General features: G+C 38.6%; 1 protein-coding gene across 1 annotated transcript; it reads right to left on the bottom strand.

Moving 5' to 3' along the window:
- Nucleotides 1-1379: 1379 nt before the first annotated feature.
- On the bottom strand, nt 1380-3081 carry LOC139888154 (uncharacterized). The gene is made up of 3 exons (XM_071871185.1): nt 2926-3081; nt 2588-2677; nt 1380-2504 (listed from the first exon to the last, which is right to left on the bottom strand). The coding sequence occupies exons 1-3, from the start codon at nt 3079-3081 to the stop codon at nt 1380-1382; spliced, it is 1371 nt and encodes a 456-aa protein (XP_071727286.1).
- Between the last annotated feature and the right edge of the window lie 17323 nt (nt 3082-20404).

Raw genomic sequence — 20404 nt, 5'->3', positions numbered from 1 at the left:
CTCTAACCCACAAGGAAGTGGGTTCGGTTTTAAACCTCCACCACCAATTGCCAATTAGAGCCAAGTTTTTATTTTTTAGAGACCCGAGATTAAGTCCGCCCTCCTCGAAAGGAAGAATGACCTCATCCCATTTGACCTAAGAGATTTTCGCATTGTTACCCGACCCACCCCAAAAGAAGGAACGCCTCACACACTCAAGTTTTTTATAATACACATTGCGGGGCACGAAAGAGCGAGAAAAATACAAAGGCAAACTATTTAACACCGACTTTACGAGAGTCAAACGCCCACCAAAAGACACCGAACGTGCTCTCCAATCCGCAAGCCTTTTTTCAAACTTATCGATCACCGGCTTCCAACTAACCTCCTTAGACATTTTTGCCCCAATTGGAAGGCCTAGATAGGTGCACGGAAACGATCCAACTTTACACCCAAAAAATATTTGCCATGGCCTCAACCTCCTTTGAATCAACAATAATACCAAAAATATTGCTTTTATTGTAATTTATTTGTAATCCCGAGGCAAGCTCAATACACTTGAGGAGCTTCATTAGGTTATCAATGTTACACCCACTCCACGAACCAAAGAATATAGTATCATCCGCGTATTGAAGGTGCGAGATAGGGATTTTTTCAACCCCTATTTCTACTCCCTCAAACATATTATTCCTAACCGCGGCTTTAGCCAATAAGTTTAAGCCTTCCGCCGCTAGTATGAATAGAAATGGAGAAAGTGGATCTCTTTGCCTCACTCCTCGTTGAAGCGTGAACTCGTTTGTTGGAGAACCGTTAACCAAGATTGAGATCGAAGCAGATTTTAAACACGAAATGATCCATTTCTTCCATTTTCCCCCAAAACCCATAATTCCCATCATTTCAAGGAGGAAATCCCAACATAGCGAATCAAAGGCTTTCTCGAAATCCACCTTAAAAATGAGACTTTTGAGACGCTTGTACTTAAGGAAATCCACACATTCATTTGCTATCAAGGCTCCATCAATGATTTTTCTTCCTCTAATAAATGCGCTTTGCTCATATCCCACGATATCCGGTACTACTCTCTTAAGGCGGTCCGCGAGAACTTTTGATAATACTTTGTAGAAGCTACCAATTAAGCTAATTGGCCGGTATTCATTTAGGCTCAACGGGTCCACCTTCATAGGAATCAATGTGATAAAAGAGGCATTGCAACCATGTGATAATTCCCCCTTTAACCAAAAATCATTCAAAGCATTCATTAGATCACCTTTGATTACACTCCAAATTTTTTTGTAAAAAGTGATGTTGAAACCGTCCGGGCCGGGTGCTTTGTGATTACCGCAGTCTTTAATTGCATTCCACACCTCAGTTTCAGAGAACAGACCCTCGAGTTCTCTGTTTTACGAATCAGAAAGTTGAGTGAGCAGCATGCCTGCATTTTCAGCCCAACCCGAGAGTGTGGGCCTCGACGTAACAGAATTGGGCCTGCTGAATTGCTTCCGAAAGTGTTCAAAAACAACACCATTCACTTCACAAGGATTCTCTGTCCACACTCCATTAATGTTAAACCCTCTTATGTTACATTTATTTTGTTTACGCTTAATGGTGGCATGAAAATATCTCGAGTTCTCGTCTCCCTCCAAAATCCATCGAATCCTAGCGTTTTGTTTTAACATGTTGGCTTTCACCTTTTCTTTTTCAATCCATCGCCTCCTGCAATCTAACCATTTCTCACGCTCGACATCATTCATCCCATTATTTTCAGCCTTGATTTCCCACTCGTGTGCTTCTTTTTTAAGAGTAATTATCTCATTATCTAAACCTCCAAAGGTACAAGAGCTCAAAAACTTGAGGGCAAACTTTACATTTTTCATTTTATCTCTGAAGTTGCAGTCGAATCTAGAACCTTTAACCAGTTTACCCCAAGCTTCATTAATAACATCCTCAATCCCTTCCTTATTAAGCCATTCATCAAAGACTTTAAAGGGTTTTAGGCTGAAGTCAATGACTTTCTCCTGTAAAATTATTGGAACATGATCCGAAAGAAATCTATCCATTGTTGTAATGGACAGATCATCCCAAAGTCGAATGAAATGATCCGAAACAAGAAAACGATCGAGTTTGCTAAACTTGGTGCCATCATCACTAATTCTTGTAAATTTCTTCCCATTTATCGGTATCTCAACTAATCTATTCCTCAAAATGAATTCGTTGAACCTCTTTACCTGATGTTGATGGAAAATACAATTCAACCTATCATCATGCTCCCTTACCTCGTTGAAATCACCACATAGTACCCATGCTTCCTCATTTAACCCCATCAGCTTCTCTAATGAATCCCAAAATAATATCTTTAACACATCGTTATGAGGCCCGTAGACGTTAACCACAACAAATTCGCTACCAGTACTTTTCCAGCGACCTTTGACAGCAAGGAAGAAATCACCATCTGCCTTTGCAATAGCCTCAAAATAATTGGAGTCCCAAATGAGGAGTAAACCTCCTGAATTTCCCATTGCATCTTTCTGGACGAAACCAAAATCCGTGCCCCCCAAAGAGCTTGAACCCACCTATCCTGTAAATTTCTACATCTAGTTTCCTGGAATACAGCAAAACTAGGTCTTTCACTCGAACAAATCCGTTTAACCCACCTAAATTTTCCATCTACCGCAAAACCTCGAATATTTAATGAAAGAATCTTCATATTTAAAATATAGAAAAAATGAAAACAGGAGAGACAACAGTGGAACTTACTGAGGGTTAAGGTTTGTCCACCTTAACCCGATTTTCTCCCCATACTTCCTAACTCACCATCAGAGTTCTTTAAATTATCCTCCGAATTGCAATTGCTACTTAGACCCTTCGATTTGATTTTTGATTTGCCAGGTTTATTTCTACACCCACAGGACTTGCATTTGAACTTCTTCAATTTAGTAAAGTTAACACCACATCTAGCAATCTATTTGAAACGCATAATTCTTGAGGAGGATTTTTGATTCCCCATCGTTCACCAGTAGCACTCGTAACAGCAGGGTATTTCTTTTGATTTTGACCCACAGGTGGATGAACTGGATGCACGTTTACCCGATTTGGATTTTCCATTGTTTAAGTTATTTTTATTTTTATCAGAGCAGCATTATTGGTTGAGTTGGTTTGGCCTGTTAGCATTAAGCCCAACGGAATTCTCTTCAAAGCCCTCTTCGGGCTCAACTGGAGAAACAACATTTTGGGCCTTAGGCCCAACTGGAGAAGTGGCATTATGGGCCTCAAAAGAGTTTTCATGAGCCCGATTCTCTTTACCTATACCCTTAATTGGAGATGACTGTTTAGATTGCTGCACTCCAGGTTCTTTTTCCTCAAAAGTAGCAGTCACATAATCAATGCCCTTGGAAACAGGTGAACTTTTATGATTTGATTCATTGGACTCTACCACAACCTCATCATTATCTCCAAAAAGGTTGCTAAGCTCGAAACAACCAGACTCCTGGTCTTCCACATTCATCCCCATCTCCTTTTGAATGTCGGCGGTTTTTTCTGGTACCTCTTTACCGGAATCTTTGACGCCCGAATCTTGACCATTAACAGGAACACCATCAAAAGCACATTCATTTGCATTATCCCCTAGCCAGCTGAAAATCTCATCCGAGTCAATGCTATCATCATAACTATCTGACAGGATATCAGAATCAATATAATCTGAGTCGCCGGAAGAAACATTGTCATCTGAAACTATAGAATCCACCCTTGAATTTTTAAAGACAGGCCACTCCTTCTTCTCCTTACTAACGTTGACAAAGTAGAACTTACCTTTAAACTTGATCATAATCTGTAACACCCTGATTTTTTTTTTAAACACAGTGGAAGTAAATACTTAATTACCAAAATAGCCTTATTTAACGTTTACATAACTTTGTTTACAAACCAACTTTATACAACAACGGTGTTACGTGAAAACATCATTAAAATTGAAACATCAGAGTTAATCACATAGTCAAACATGTCTTCAAACCCGTCCGAGGCACCCATCCTAAACAGCAGTACCTAAACCTGCAAGGGTGGAAATGTGGGGGAATTAGCACAACTGCTAAGTGAATGGATACTATCTAACAGACCAAGTATAAGCAACTAAACATGAAAAGGCCACAGATATGCTAACGTCCTGAACTATCATACAACAACTGACAATATGAGGATCGGCGGCTTGTACGAGCACACGACTTAGTTGATCAAGCTACAGTCTACCGATAGTCCGCTTTACTGATTCTACTGCACAACCATCCAGATGCAACACATGCGTCCTTCTATGCTATACTGAACAATCAGTAACACCATGACCCGACCAGGCTACCACAGTCGACCTCACATCAACCATACCTTTCCGCCTCGGTGGGTTCCCAACCTTGTCGCCTCGGTTGGTGTCCAACTAACAGTGCGCACATAAGATCACAGATAAACAGTCATGCAATCATCCTAACTAGCATGACAATATCTAACTACGCATGGTAATCATACTAAACATAAACATAATAATAAAGAGTCTGAACAAGTAGCGTGTTAGCTACTTAATGCTCTATCCGGAGATAGACCCACTCACCGAATACCAGCAATAAGCTCAGATAAACTATCACTGAGCGGCTTCCTTATCCTTATCACCTGAACATAAGGCAAATCAAGTTAGTTTCTGTCTGTTAACACAAAACAGCACATTACAGAAAATCAGTCACAAAAAGGCGCCGCTAAAAGTCCACCTAACACTTATGCATTTTCAGAATTTGCATCCTGATAATCATAAGTCACGCAGATAGCATAACGGCTAGGAAACAGCTAAATTAAACAACAACTACTGATCTGGTCTGCATCCGTACGGTTGCACATGCATCCATACGGTTACAAGTCCATCCGTACGGTTGTATCATGCATCCGTACGGTTGCACACTTCCTGCCCAGTTTCACCAACACCACTGCATACGTACGGTTGCACATGCACCGGTATGGTTGCACCATGTACCCGTGCGGTTGCAAGCTGCAACCGTACGGTTGTGTTCATCGAGCAGCAGCAGCAGAAAACTGACGGGTTTCGACCTAAAATCACCAATTGGTGCTCTAGAGCTCGTTTCTTACCTCTAAACTGACCAAATCATATACACTTAACATCAATAAGCATAAACCCACAAGTTTTTGACACAAACAACATCAAAATCAACCATTTTGACTCAAAATTGCTCTTTTGACAAAGTTAACACAAAATCATCATTTTCTTAAAGATTAGAGCTTGAAACTCTTTGATTCTTACCTCAATAGACTCTGTAAATTGTAAAGAACAAGATGATATGAATGATTTGAGCTCTAGAACATAAATTAGAAATCTAGGGTTTCAAGTGGTAAGAATTTAGGTACGGGATGTTTTTAGAAGGTTCAAGAAAAAAATGAGAAAAAGAGCTGGTCACAAGCTTATATATGTGGGTTAAATGACATACCCCATCACACACGGGTAATTACCAGTTATCTAATATCTTTCGTACTTAATTTGACTACCCTAACGGAGTCCAAATTAAATAAACGAACCTGCTCTGTGACCCTTGTCACAAACTGGTCTTAACCAAATAATAAAATAACACTAAACATATAATTAAAAATAAAAGCATAATTAACCACACAATTATGCCTAAGGGCAAAAAGGTCATCTTACATCTAAGCCCGATATGAGGATGTTTCAAATCCACCCCCTTAAAGAGATTCCGTCCTCGGAATCTGGTCTTGGTCAAATAGACATGGATAACGAGCCGTCATCAGCTCTTTGGTCTCCCACGTAAGGTTCGATCCTAGACTATGCTTCCACTCAACAAGCACCATATGGATCTCCTTCTTTCTCAGCTTAGTTACCTTTCTATCCACTATCCTAACCGGTTCTTCAACTAACTTTTGATTTAGGTCTACCCTCAAATCACTCAACGGAACCAATTGCGTCTCATCATTGACCTTACACTTCCTAAGGTAACATACGTTGAAAGTGTTATGTATCCCTGCTAACTCTGCTGGAAGCTCTAATACAACCGTCTGATCATTAATCCTCTGAATAATCTTGAACGGCCCAATGTATCTCGGAGCTAAATTTTCCCGCTTATCGAACCTGATAACACCCTTCCACGGCTAAACTTTCAAGTAAACATGATCACCCACCTCAAAGTTTACTGGACGTCTACGTAGATCGGCATACATTTTCTATCTGTCACGTGCCGCTTTTAACTTTTCACGCGCTATCGCTACCTTATCGGCTGTTATCTGAACTAATTCTGGACCTGCAAACTGTTTCTCTCCGGCTTCTAAACAACAAGTCGGCGTTCTACATTTGCGACCATACAACATTTCATAAGGTGGCATACCAATACTCGAATGGTAAGTATTGTTGTAAGCAAACTCAATCAATGGTAGATGTATATCCCACAGACCACCGTACTCTAACACGCAGGATCAAAGCATATCCTCTAGTGTCTGTATTGTACGCTCACTCTGACCGTCGGTCTGTGGATGATACGCTGTACTCAGATTTACCCTTATTCCCAAACATTTCTGTAAACTGTTCCAGAAGTTCGCTACAAATCTAGAATCCCTGTCGGATACGATAGACAATGGAACTCCATGTCGACTGACTATTTCTTTCAAGTACAATTCTACCAAAGTACTCAACGAAGCTGTCTCTTTTGTAGCTAAGAAATGTGCACTCTTCGTCAGTCGATCAACAATTACCCATATCATATCATTACCTCTCCGAGATCTAGGTAATTTAGTTACAAAATCCATCGTAATATGATCCCATTTCCACTTTGGAATTTGCAACTGTTGTAACAAACCATAGGGTTTCTGGTGTTCGGCCTTAACTTATGCACAAATATGACACTTTTCTACCAACTGAGCAACATCTTTCTTCATCGTGGGCCACCAATACATCGATTTTAAGTCATTATACATCTTGGTACTACCCGGATGGACAGTCAACCTTGATTTGTGTGCTTCATTTAAGATTAATTTCCTTAAATCTCCAAGCATAGGCACCCAAATTCGGTTGTTAAACGTCTTAAGTCCTCTGGAATCGGTAGTTAATTGGTCTTTTATTTTGGTCATCAATTCAGTCTTTAAATTCTCCTCCAATAAAGCTTGGGCATGAACTTGCCTTATCTGTTCAATAAGGTCTGATACTATTTCGGTTCTCATAAATTTCACGGTCTCTACGGCCTTTTTACAACTTAAAGCATCGGCCACAACATTTGCTTTACCCGGGTGATACTTTATTTCACAATCGTAGTCTTTTATAAGCTCAATCCACCATCTCTGTCGCATATTCAGTTCTTTCTGCGTGAAAAAATATTGGAGGCTCTTATGGTCTGTACATATCACACACTTTGTACCGTATAAGTAGGGATGGCAATGGATTGGATATGGATCGGGTGATGCCGTATCCATATCCATATCCATTTTGTTTTTGTTCATCCATATCCATATCCATATCCATTTAGTTTTATATCATCCATCCATATCCATATCCAATGGATTTAGCGGGTTAATGGATATCCGATGGATGTTAAAAAAATGTTATAATATTTGATTAAAATAAAAACATAGTATAGAAAAATAAATATGACACGATATAATTAAAATTTATCCATAAGAATGTGTAATCCTTGTCAAAGATATAACAAAATTTTTTATTTTTACTATAAAACATAGATTATGAAAAATTAAATATGAAATTTGTAAGTTTATTTTATTAGACATACTTGTTTTATTATAATATATTATAGTTATTTCATTATGGGTTGAAAGAAAAATGTAAATTTAACGGTAAATAAAACTGTAATCGTAAATATGTACGCATATATCTATATTTATATATGTGTATATGTATTTCGGGTAGTAATGGATATATCCTTGGATGAAACTTTTCATCCATATCCATATCCATATCCGTTAAGGTTCATCCATATCCGTATCCATATCCATTTAGGTTCATCCATATCCATCACGAAGCGGGTGGATCGGGTGGATATCCATCAGATCGGGTGGCCATTGTAATCCCTACGTATAAGTAGTGTCTCCATAACTTCAACGTAAATATCACTGCGGCCATTTCTAAATCATGAACCGGATAATTACGTTCGTGTGTCTTTAACTGACGAGAAGCGTACCCAATAACTTTATCTCTCTGCATCAGTACACACCCCAACCCGGCAATTGACGCATCACAATAAACCACAAAGTCATCTGAACCCTCTGGCAATGCTAACACTGGAGCCTGACACAACAACTGTTTGAGGGTCTGAAAAGCCTGTTCCTGTTGGTCACTCCATCGAAAACTTACGTCTTATCTGGTCAATTTGGTTAACGGACCCGCTATTTTAGAAAAATCTTTTATAAATCGGCGATAATAACCCGCAAGACCCAAGAAACTCTTAACTTCTGTTGGCGTCTTCGGCGAATTCCAACCCATTAATGCTTCTATTTTCGATGGATCCACTTTAATACCTGCTTCACAGATAACATGACCCAGAAACTGCACCCTCGAAGCCAAAACTCACACTTCGAGAACTTAGCGTATAACTGCTCTTTATTTAACAACCCTAACACCAATCGAAGATGTGTCGCATGATCAGCCTCTGACTTTGAATACACCAGTATATCATCGATAAACACAATCACAAACTGATCTAAATACGGTTTACAAACTCTGTTCATCAGATCCATGAAAACTGCTGGAGCATTCGTCAACCCAAATGGCATAACTAAGAACTCATAATGCCCATATCTCGTTCTAAACGCTATCTTCGGTATATCTGATTCTGCAACCCGAACCTGATGATACCCGGATCTAAGATCTATTTTTGAAAAATACGACGCACCCCGAAGATGGTCAAACAGATCATCGATTCTAGGTAAAGGATACTTGTTCTTAACCGTCCTCTTATTCAATTCTATATAATCTATACACATTCTCAGAGTACCGTCTTTCTTCTTTAGAAACAACACTGGCGCACCCCACGGCGAGGAACTCGGTCTTATAAACCGTCTGTCTAACAGTTCTTGTATCTGAGAAATCATCTCTCTGATTTCAGAAGGTGCTAACCTATAAGGAGCCTTAGCCACTGGAGTTGTTCTCGGAACCAACTCAATCTTATACTCTACTTCTCTTACCAGCGGCAACCCCGGTAATTCGTCAGGAAATACTTCGGGAAATTCCGAAACCACTGGAATATCAGTAACTTATCTCTTCTCTATCTTAGCATCAATAACATAAGTCATAAAAGATTCACATCCCTTAGAGAGTGACTTCTTCGCCTTCATCATAGAAATCAACAGAAAACTAAACCCACTTCGTTCCCCTCGGGCTACAATACGGGTTCCATCGGTCAAACAGAAAGTCACAATCTTCTTATCACACTTAATGTGGGCCTTATGCAGGCTCATCCAGTTCATCCCTAACACTACGTCAAAACTAGGGATAGGCAACACTAAACAGGAAATAGCAAGCGGTCTACCATCAATTTCTATACTAGCTCCAGACACATACGTTGTGACTGGAACCATCTTACCATCAGCTACCTCTACTCTAGCAGGCTCAGGCAGCACAGTAGCAGGTAACCCTAACTTAGTACAGAAATCTATAGACATAAACATCCTATTTGCACCTGAATCAAACAATACTCTAGTAGGTATTGAGTTGATCAAGAACATACCGGTTATTACGTCATCATTATTAGTTGCGACCTCAACTGTCATCTGAAAGGCCCTAGCTTCCGCAGTCAGCGGGTTATTTCTCTTCTGTCCACTAGAGGCTGTGGAACCCCCGACAGATGCCGAACGCGCCCCTGACCCTGCCCCAGAACTTGCGCCCTTTGACGTCTGACAACTAGCTGAACGGTGACCCGGCTGGTGACAACTCCAACACACATTCTCCCTGAAGGAACACCCCTGAGACTCATGACCTACCATACCACATCTCAAACATCTTCTCGTTGCCTCAGAACACTGCCCAATGTGAGAAGACTTACAACCTTTACACCATTCTCTCTTTCCCGAACCAGACCATGTGCTTGATTGATTACCTTTACCCTTCGGTCTAAACCCAAACGGTTTCTTAGACTTAGAACCAAACTGAGACTGACTGGTAGCCTGACTACCCTGCGGTACCACATTCTCTATATTCATGCCCCTTGCTGCTCTAACATCACTTTCTACCTTCTTTGCCATCACAAAAGACTGAGATAACATTGATGCTGACCACACAAACGTCCTGTATTCCGGCAAGATCATATTCACAAAATGTTGGATTCTTGATTGTTCATCAGGCACCCATTGTTGTACAAACATTAACTTATCCATGTATTTCTCAATTACCTCATCAATTGACATCTGAGGTGTCATCCGCATCTCCAAAAACTCCATTTTGATTCTATTCATGTCAAACACATTGCAGTACTGCTCACATACCTTACCGTAAAACTGTTCCCAAGTGATCATTTGAACTTGTTCTGGAGGAACACTTGCTATTACTAAATACCACCACACTATAGCCCTGTCTTTCAATAACCTACTCGCATAAGTTACTTTCAATTCTGGCTCACACTGACATGCCTTAAATGCCTTTTCAACTTCCCTTAACCAGTTGAGAGTTGTTGTTGGGTCAAAACTTCCTAAGTAGGGAGAAGGTCCACAATCCCTGAATTGTTTAAAGAAGCATCTTTTTGGTGGTTGGTATTGTTGTTGGAATTGCTGTTGCGGAAATGGTTGTTAGTATATGGGTGGTTGAACTTGGTTCATCATCATGGGATTTTGATATTGGTAGTTAAATTGTGGTGGCATAACATGTTGAGGGAATTGGTTCCGTAATGGGTATTGGTACTGGTTCTGGTGTATTTGCGGTATGGTTTGTGATTGAGCAGTGGTAAAACCTGGTGGTGTATCCTCATTACCTGACTGTCTAGCTAACTCAAGCTCAGTAATCTTTTCCTGAGCTTCCTTAAGCTTACTTTCAAGCTCATGCACATAATCAGCCTCGTAAATCTCTGCCTCATCCTCCACATCGGGAGCACTGAACGTTCCGGGGTGGATTGGGTTTGTAGCATTCGCATCCCTGTCATCTGCCATATGTGCTACAAAACACTCGCAAAAATGCATAGTGGATAACTGTAGTTTACTAAATACTAACATGCACAATATCCTGCATTCACTTAGCCCCACCCCACAGACATGTTTGACTTAACTCAGGGTTTAGGAACAAATACGCGCATGTACTTGCTGCTAAACCACGCTCTGATACCAAGTTGTAACATCCTGATTTTTTTTAAACACAGCGGAAGTAAATACTTAATTACTAAAATAGCCTTATTTAACGTTTACATAACTTTGTTTACAAACCAACTTTATACAACAACGGTGTTACGTGAAAACATCATTAAAATTGAAACATCAGAGTTAATCACATAGTCAAACATGTCTTCGAACCCGTCCGCAGCACCCATCCTAAAAAGCAGTACCTAAACCTGCAAGGGTGGAAATGTGGGGGAATTAGCACAACTGCTAAGTGAATGGATACTATCTAACAGACCAAGCATAAGCAACTAAACATGCAAAGGCCACAGATATGCTAACATCCTGAACTAGCATACAACAGCAACTGACAATATGAGGATCGGCGGCTTGTACGAGCACACGACTTAGTTGATCAAGCTACAGTCTACCGATAGTCCGCTTTACTGATTCTACTGCATAACCATCCAGACGCAACACATGTGTCATTCTATGCTATACTGAACAATCAGTAACACCATGACCCGACCAGGCTACCACAGTCGACCTCACATCAACCATACCTTACCTCCTCGGTGTGTTCCCAACCTTGCCGCCTCGGTTGGTGTCCAACTAACAGTACGCACATAAGATCACAGATAAACAGTCATGCAATCTTCCTAACTAACATGGCAATATCTAACTACGCATGGTAATCATACTAAACATAAACATAATAATAAAGAGTCTGAACAAGTAGCGTGTCAGCTACTTAATGCTCTATCCGGAGATAGACCCACTCACCGAATACCAGCAATAAGCTCAGATAAACTATCACTGAGCGGCTTCCTTATCCTTATCACCTGAACATAAGGCAAATCAAGTTAGTTTCTGTCTGTTAACACAAAACAGCACAGTACAGAAAATCAGTCACAAAAAGGCGCCGCTAAAAGTTCACCTAACACTTATGCATTTTCAGAATTTGCATCCTGATAATCATAAGTCACGCAGACAGCATAACGGCTAGGAAACAGCTAAATTAAACAACAACTACTGATCTGGTCTGCATCCGTACGGTTGCACATGCATCCGTACGGTTGCAAGTCCATCCGTACGGTTGCATCATGCATCCGTACGGTTGCACACTTCCTGCCCAGTTGCACCAACACCACTGCATCCGTACGGTTGCACATGCACCCGTACGGTTACACCATGTACCCGTGCGATTGCAAGCTGCAACCGTACGATTGTGTTCATCGTGCAGCAGCAGCAGGAAACTGACGGGTTTCGACCTAAAATCACCAATTGGTGCTCTAGAGCTCGTTTCTTACCTCTAAACTGACCAAATCATATACATTTAATATCAATAAGCATAAACCCACAAGATTTTGACACAAACAACATCAAAATCAACCATTTTGACTCAAAATTGCTCTTTTGACAAAGTTAACACAAAATCATCATTTTCTTAAAGATTAGAGCTTGAAACTCTTTGATTCTTACCTCAATAGACTCTGTAAATTGTAAAGAACAAGATGATATGAATGATTTGAACTCTAGAACACAAATTAGAAATCTATGGTTTCAAGTGGTAAGAATTTAGGTACGGGATGTTTTTAGAAGGTTAAAGAAAAAAATGAGAAAAAGAGCTGGTCACAAGCTTATATATGTGGGTTAAATGACATACCCCATCACACACGGGTAATTATCAGTTATCTAATATCTTTCGTACTTAATTTGACTGCCCTAACGGAGTCCAAATTAAATAAACGAACCTGTTCTGTGACCCTTGTCACAAACTGGTCTTAACCAAATAATAAAATAACACTAAACATATAATTAAAAATAAAAGCATAATTAACCACACAATTATGCCTAAGGGCAAAAAGGTCATCTTACATCTAGACCCGATCTGAGGATGTTACATAATCGAATCTCTTACAATATCAGGTTGATTTAGCTGAACTAACACCCTTCCAAAATTCAAACTCTGGTTTCCGGTAAGAGTGCAATTCTCCATCATGTACACTGTGCCCCACCATTCTGCTATTAAGGCAAATGTTTTCTCTGACCAACATGGGGCAGGAACCCCACTGATCCTTAACCATGATGCTCTACCTTCTGGCCATACACCAAAATCCCAACGTTTAACTTTAACAATCCATCTCCTTAGAGGATGCTCTACTTCTGCCACAACCTTTTCAGCCGTTTTATCACTATCGAATATGAGAATCATCCCCAGCCCACCAAGAAATTTGATTTGGATGTTCTATAAACCTTCAGACTTGCAAATATCCTCAAAATTTGAAAGAACAGTCCTACTTTTTGCCTCACAATGGATAGCCTTACTTAGCAACTCACAGTTTCCTTCTTCATCATTCACCTTAATAATTCTAACCTTGGTATGACCCCCATTTATATCGCCCCTCGAGTTGCTTATATTGTTTCTAAGGTCTTCCTTCTTGCTATTGAGTTTGAATCTAAGATCCTCCTTCTTATTTGATACGACCTCAGTAAATATACGCCCATCATGAACACCTTCTTTCCCATCGAAACCTCTCTTAAAAGTTTTATCTGCTCTAGCCGAAGTGTCACCTGTGTTACCTAATGGTTTCCTCTTAAAAGCTTTGAGGATCTTGATTTGCACCCCATTGAAAACGATAGCTTTCATGTTATTCAGAAGCCTCTCAGCGTTTGTAACATCAGCAAATCGAACAAAGGCAAAACGACGGCCACTGTTCAATATCTTCCCCGCGACATACACATCTCTAACCGCCCCAAACGGTTTAAATTTCCTCCAAAGATCCGTAACACCCCAATCATCCGGAAAATTAAAGAACATGAACGATGTTAAATGATTTCTTTTTGATCTCTCGTTGTAGGCGTTTCCATAGTAGCCATTGTATCCTTCTCGAAAACCCTTCGTGCCCGCATAAGAAAATTTTCTCTCTCACACCTCTCTCTCTCTCTCTCTCATCTCTCGTCTTTAACTTGACTTTTTTTTTTGAACTTTTTAAATAATAACTACTATTAATATTTCATGTTAATAAAAGCCAATATATATATGTATATATATATATATATATATATATATATATATATATATATATATATATATATATATAAAGGTAATGTTACATCAGTGATCAATAAATTATTTGTATGCACCTAGTCGCTTGTTAATCATGCAAAAAAGTCGAAGGTGGTGTGGTTGCCCCACACAACCTTCCCTTCGCCAACCGCATCGCGTTGCTTATTGCCTGTGTTCGTCGCCTTCGTGACAGATTCTTTCCCTTTTTTTTCTCTTTTTTCTTTTGCATCGTTAGATGTATAGAATACCACGCAGAATTTTTTTATTTTTATTATTTTTTTTTAAGTAGTAGTTTCTTTATGGTCCTATCTTTTAGACCAAAGTTGTTCAAATAAAAAATAAAACTCCACAAACGTTTAGGATAAAAGTTAGTACAAGCCAACACAATTAATAGGTTAATTATTATGTTTTATAAATTTTGTCACTTATTATTATCATTATTTATTTTATTATTGTTATTATTATTAATATTATTATTAATATTATTATTATTATTATTATTATTATTATTATTATTATTATTATTATTATTATTATTATCTAAGTTTTCTTATTTTTTTTAGTTTTTCAATCTTTTTACTTATAAACCAAATTAGTTTACATTAACGTTTTAAGTTTACAATTTTATTATGATTTATGTTTACATTTTTATTATGTTTTATGGAAAAAAGTTAACATAAAACGTAAATATAAAACTAAATACAAAACGTTAACGCAAAGTTTAATATGTAAACATAAAATATAAACGAAAAACATAAAACGTAAACGAAAGATGTAATATGTAAATGGAAATTGTAATCTAAATGAACAAACTTAAACGGAAACATAGATTTAAAACGTATATGTAAAACGCAAGTATAATAAAACGAAAAATGTAGAACTTAAAATGTAAACGGAAAACGTTTTATATTTACAAATTGCTTGTACGTTTACGTTTTATTTTTACGTTTTGTTGAGAATGATAAAAATACAAAGTGCATATTTAGTTTCCTTAGCTAAGTCTAATTAGTACTCCGTATTGTTTTAGAATTAGGATTCTTTATATGGTATATATATATATATATATATATATATATATATATATATATATATATATATATATATATATATATATATATATATATATACCAAATTGTATTCTTCAGCTCATTAAGTCGAATAAAAAACCCCTCGATAGATTTCAATATGGTATCAGAGCAGGTGGCACGGGTGTAATCATTATGGCAACGGCGGTTCAAATCGGGGTGACTTTGGACGTGAGCAGGGGAAGAGGTCGGGTGTCCGGGAAAAGTCGAGATGTAAATGAACGGGTTCGGGGTAAAAAAAGCCACGTTATATGATACAAGTGCATGAACAAACCGATTAGGGGGTGATTGTTGAAGCTAATCGGTTAGAGTGTCCCACATAGGAATGGAAAAGAAATAAATGCTTGTATATAAGCTTCGGAGAACGTCCCTCTATTACCAATTGGTTTAAGAGTACTAGGGAACTCTTAAGTTTATATGCAGGGTATGGTGGTGGACCTAAAATCGATCCTACAAATGGTATCAAAGCAAAGATCCTTACACAAACCAAACCTAAAATCTTCAATTGAATATCATCAATTGAAATCAAACCTCACCATCTGATAACGATCATTCGTTCAATTGAAAAATAAAACCCCAAAATCCTTACATTCAAAATCGATCTGTTCTTCTGTTCAAGAAATCATAACTTCAAAATCATCAAACCACGAATTAACAATCTGTTGATTCGAAATCCTTGATACGATTTAATTAAACTGATCAAATCTGTTCACATTTCCAATGGCTGGAGACGAAGCAGAAACTAGCACAAAGAATACCATCGACATCTGTTCACCCTATTATCTGACATCCGCAGACCAGCCTGGTCAAAATTTCGTCGGAGAAAATCTTCTTCATGACGGGAACTATTCAGACGGGAGGAATGAAATAATGAACGTACTGCTTGCAAAGAACAAGAAAGGGTTCATAGATGGAACGATACCGAAGCCTGATAGTAAATCAAAGGAACTAATGAACTGGGTGAGGTGTAACGCCATGGTTCGCGGTTGGTTAATAAATTCAATGGTTAAAGAAATCAAGAATAGTGTTAAGTATGCAGTAACAGCTAGAGAGTTTTGGACCGATCTTGATGAAAGATTCAACAAAGAGAACGCACCAAGGGCATATGATTTGCGCAGAACTTTAACCTCCATTCATCAAGGTAATCTTCTTGTATCGGCATATTACACTAAACTTAGAGGTATATGAGATGAAATTCAGTCTGTGAGCCCTTTGCCTTCATGTAGATGTAACAATTGTACCTGTAATGTTAGCAAGTCAATTGCTTCAATGAAAGACAAAGATAGACCTTATGATTTCTTAATGGGACTGAATGAGGAATACAATACTGTTAGAATCCAAATATTGAGTAGTAACTCTATCCCTATAGTAGGAGCTGCGTTTCATCTTGTTAATCAAGATGAACAACAATGAATCATTGGGAATTCACGCAACAACAGTTTTGAGGTGGCGACCCCGACAAATCGTCAAGTGACGGCGTCATCTACATGGGTCCCATTACCTGGTCATAAGTCTTTATGACAACGTTTGACCAAAATATGTCGCCTTCATTTCAACATAAAGATTGTTTCCAAAGTTTAAAAGAATTGTTCAACCAAAAGTTAAATTACAAGGTTATAAGTACAAATGAAATCTAGGCGACACGGTTTAAAGTAAAGTCATAAGACGCTCCATGAAATGCATGTATACTCGACATCCAATGCAAGTATCAAATAATGAGCGGAAGCATGTATCACATATCGTGCAAGACCTGAGAAAAACATAGAAATCTGTCAACGAAAACGTTGGTGAAATCATAGGTTTAAGTAAGTAAGTGAGTAAAAGTAAAGTAAGCTGAACCACAAGGTTTGCAAAGTTGAAATAATAGTAATACATTCTAAAAGTTAATATTCACGAGCACCCAATTATCAAAGCTTAACGTTCCGTCCGTTGAATACCCCATCAATTAGTGCTAGAACAACACTGTTCCCGAAAATATATTTCATTCGTAAACGGTAGCGAACCGTTTGAATGAGGGTTTGTCAAACCCATATGGCCATATAACATAAGTTCTCGCTTACACCCGGCAAGTGTAACTAATGATAATCGAATTGAGGATTTTTGTTCTAAACTCGTATGTAGAATGTTTGTTTTCCCGTTCTTGTGGTCACTTAGTTCAAAAGAATCGTTTATGTTTTCTCATCCCAAATATAAGTTCAAAAAGAGTAAAAGTGGGACTATGATCTCACCTTGAGCGCAAGAGTTAATAAAGTACTTCAACGAGTAAACGCGTGCAAAGACAAAGCTAATCTCGACCTAAACAAGTAGGTTGTATCAATAACGATAGTCACGAAGGGTCAAAGTTGTTCAATTAGTCCTATGGCTCGACACGACTCGATTATGTAGCATGTGAAGAAAATTGTCAAGTTTCATGCAAGATACAAGTATAGAATCATGTTAGAAAGATTGCATAATTAATTGGTTAAGTTTGACAAAAAGTCAAACTTGGTCGGGTCAAAGTCAACGAAAAAGTCAACATGTTCGGGTCGGGTCCCGGACTATTTTTCTATGCTAATTATTCATATACAAGTATATTAGAACAAGTTTCATGTGAATCGGAGGTCGGTAGCTAGTCAAACATTTCACGTGAAATGGGACAAAGAGGTCAGAATCTGACCAGGCCAATCCGCGCGCCGCGCGGGGATGGGGCGCGCCGCGCCACCATCTGGGCAGAGAATTCTGGTCAGTTTTTCAAAGTATGCACGAACCAAAACCTTTTCCAACCCAACTCTTGACCCGCAAACACTTATAATGCCTATCATATATCGTTGGAAAGGTATTTTGACGAGGAATACAACTAAGCACTTATGGTCCAACAATAACATCATTTACAATAGCCGAAATCTCATCAAGCGAACAATAAAAGTCCATTTCCTAAGTTTCAAGTTCATCAATTGCATTTTGAGTTTCGGGAAACCAATTCACACATATGATATGCCGTTTTGAAGGTAATGAAGCATACATTACTACTAAACACTAACAATTAACATTCCATGACATTCAAGCATCCAAAAATTCATGTCAAGAACTATCAAACCCTAGTCAAACATCTCAAAATCAATAATCATGTTTTTGAAGTTTTCTTAATCAACCTACACATCAATTTGAAGCTAATGATGCTAGTAACACATTTAATACATGAACTTTAACAATTAAAAAACTTTTAATCATCCTAAATCAAAGATTAAGCAAGCAATTTTCATATTCAAGCTAGTTACACCAAAAACAACAAATCGAGCATACAAATTACATACACGACATCACAATGAGCCATAGACACTAATTAACACACTTTTAAGTCAAGAACACAAATTTAAAGAAATCTGGTGTTTTAGAAATGTTACCCAAAATCGAAGTAGTTAGCATCAAATCGAAGAGGATGATGAGAGGATCAAGAATATGTAATTTATTTGGTTGCTAGCTCCCTAATCCGGATTTAGATGATGAATTTATGTTAGAAAGTTGAGAGGATTTGGAAGTATCAAAAGGAGAAAGAGAGAGATGAATGAGAGGAGGAGGTTGAAGGTTTGACTAGTTGACCTAGTCAAATCTTTGGCCTCTTTGCAAGTTTGGTCCCTCTAGTTTCAAAGCGGGTGCGGGAAATAACCAAACGAATATTTAAAACGCTCGAGTAAACGGGTGACGTTATAATTAAATAACGAGGATATTATGAACATTAGTTAACGAAAGATGCCAAATTAAATGACGAAAGATATTATTTAAAAAAAAAAGACGGTGTTAAAATAAATTTAACGGAAAAACGCGGGATGTTACATTATCCACACCTCAAAAGAAATTTCGTCCCGAAATTTAGTTGGAAGTAATAGTCGATGTCTCTTACTCGAGACTTAGTGTAGTAACTCTACGAATGATTGAAGGTACTTTCTTGGACATTCCACGAATCCGGATAGTCGGGGTGTTACGTTGTATTAGGGCTTGGTTTTACGATCCACAAGTTCAGCCGGTTTTTCCTATGAGGAGGAGTTTGTCATCAATAGTTGGTGCATCTAGAAGGATTGCACGTTCCTGTTCCGCAGGACACGTTTCTAAGTTTGCTACACGAAATGTAGGGTAAACGGAAACTTAATTGAGTCGGAAGTTCTAAACGATAGGAAGCGGTTCCAATACGCCCCAAGGTTTCAAAAGGTTCGATATTGCGGATATAGCCTTTCTCGATTTCCCAAAATGGATTACACCTTTCCAAGGTGCGGTTTCTCAATATTACGCGGTTACACACTGGGATTTGTGAGGTTTTCATCTAAGTTTGGTATGACTCTTTTGGGCGACTACGGGTCGTCTCGAGCCCTTCTCGGACTTGGATTATCTCAATTGTTGTTTCTTGGATGAGTTAAGATTCGGTGTTTTGTTTGCCACATGCTTTGGTCCAACGAATAGGGGTATGACATTAGCGGTCATATAGGGTTTCGGAAAGTGCGTGTGAACACACGAGTGGTAACTACTGTAGTAAGAGGGATCTACTAAAAGCGACCATGCAAGTTTGAAACATGTCTTTCGAAGACGTAAATCGTTCGTTTGTTCGGTTCGTCTGTTTGTGGGTGGTACGCGGTACTCATGTCTAAGCGGGTCTCCAAGGTTTCTTGTAAAACTAGAAGTGAAACGAGTATTTCGATACGGAATAATTGACAAAGATACACCGTGTTGGAATAGAATCTCTTAAGATACGTTTGAACAAGTTAGTTAGGGTTCGAAAAATGTTCGTTAGGACTATTCACCCTCGTGGCGAATACTTAGGTAATATGAGGAATTTCTTTAAACGGAAAATGCGAGCGATAAAGATAGGAGTGAAATGAGGACTTAGAATAGGATGAGCTTGCATCTCGAGGTTGCCATAACGTGCCTCTAGTTGTCAAAAGTTGAAGTCTGAAAGAGAAACGAGGTAGTACACGTAGTTGTATAGTTCGGGGTTGAA

This window comes from Rutidosis leptorrhynchoides, chromosome 2 (genome assembly GCF_046630445.1).
Source record: "Rutidosis leptorrhynchoides isolate AG116_Rl617_1_P2 chromosome 2, CSIRO_AGI_Rlap_v1, whole genome shotgun sequence".
NCBI classification, from domain to species: Eukaryota; Viridiplantae; Streptophyta; class Magnoliopsida; order Asterales; family Asteraceae; genus Rutidosis; species Rutidosis leptorrhynchoides.
Note: the sequence above shows the minus strand (reverse complement) of the source record. Positions and strands in the feature narration are given on the sequence as shown.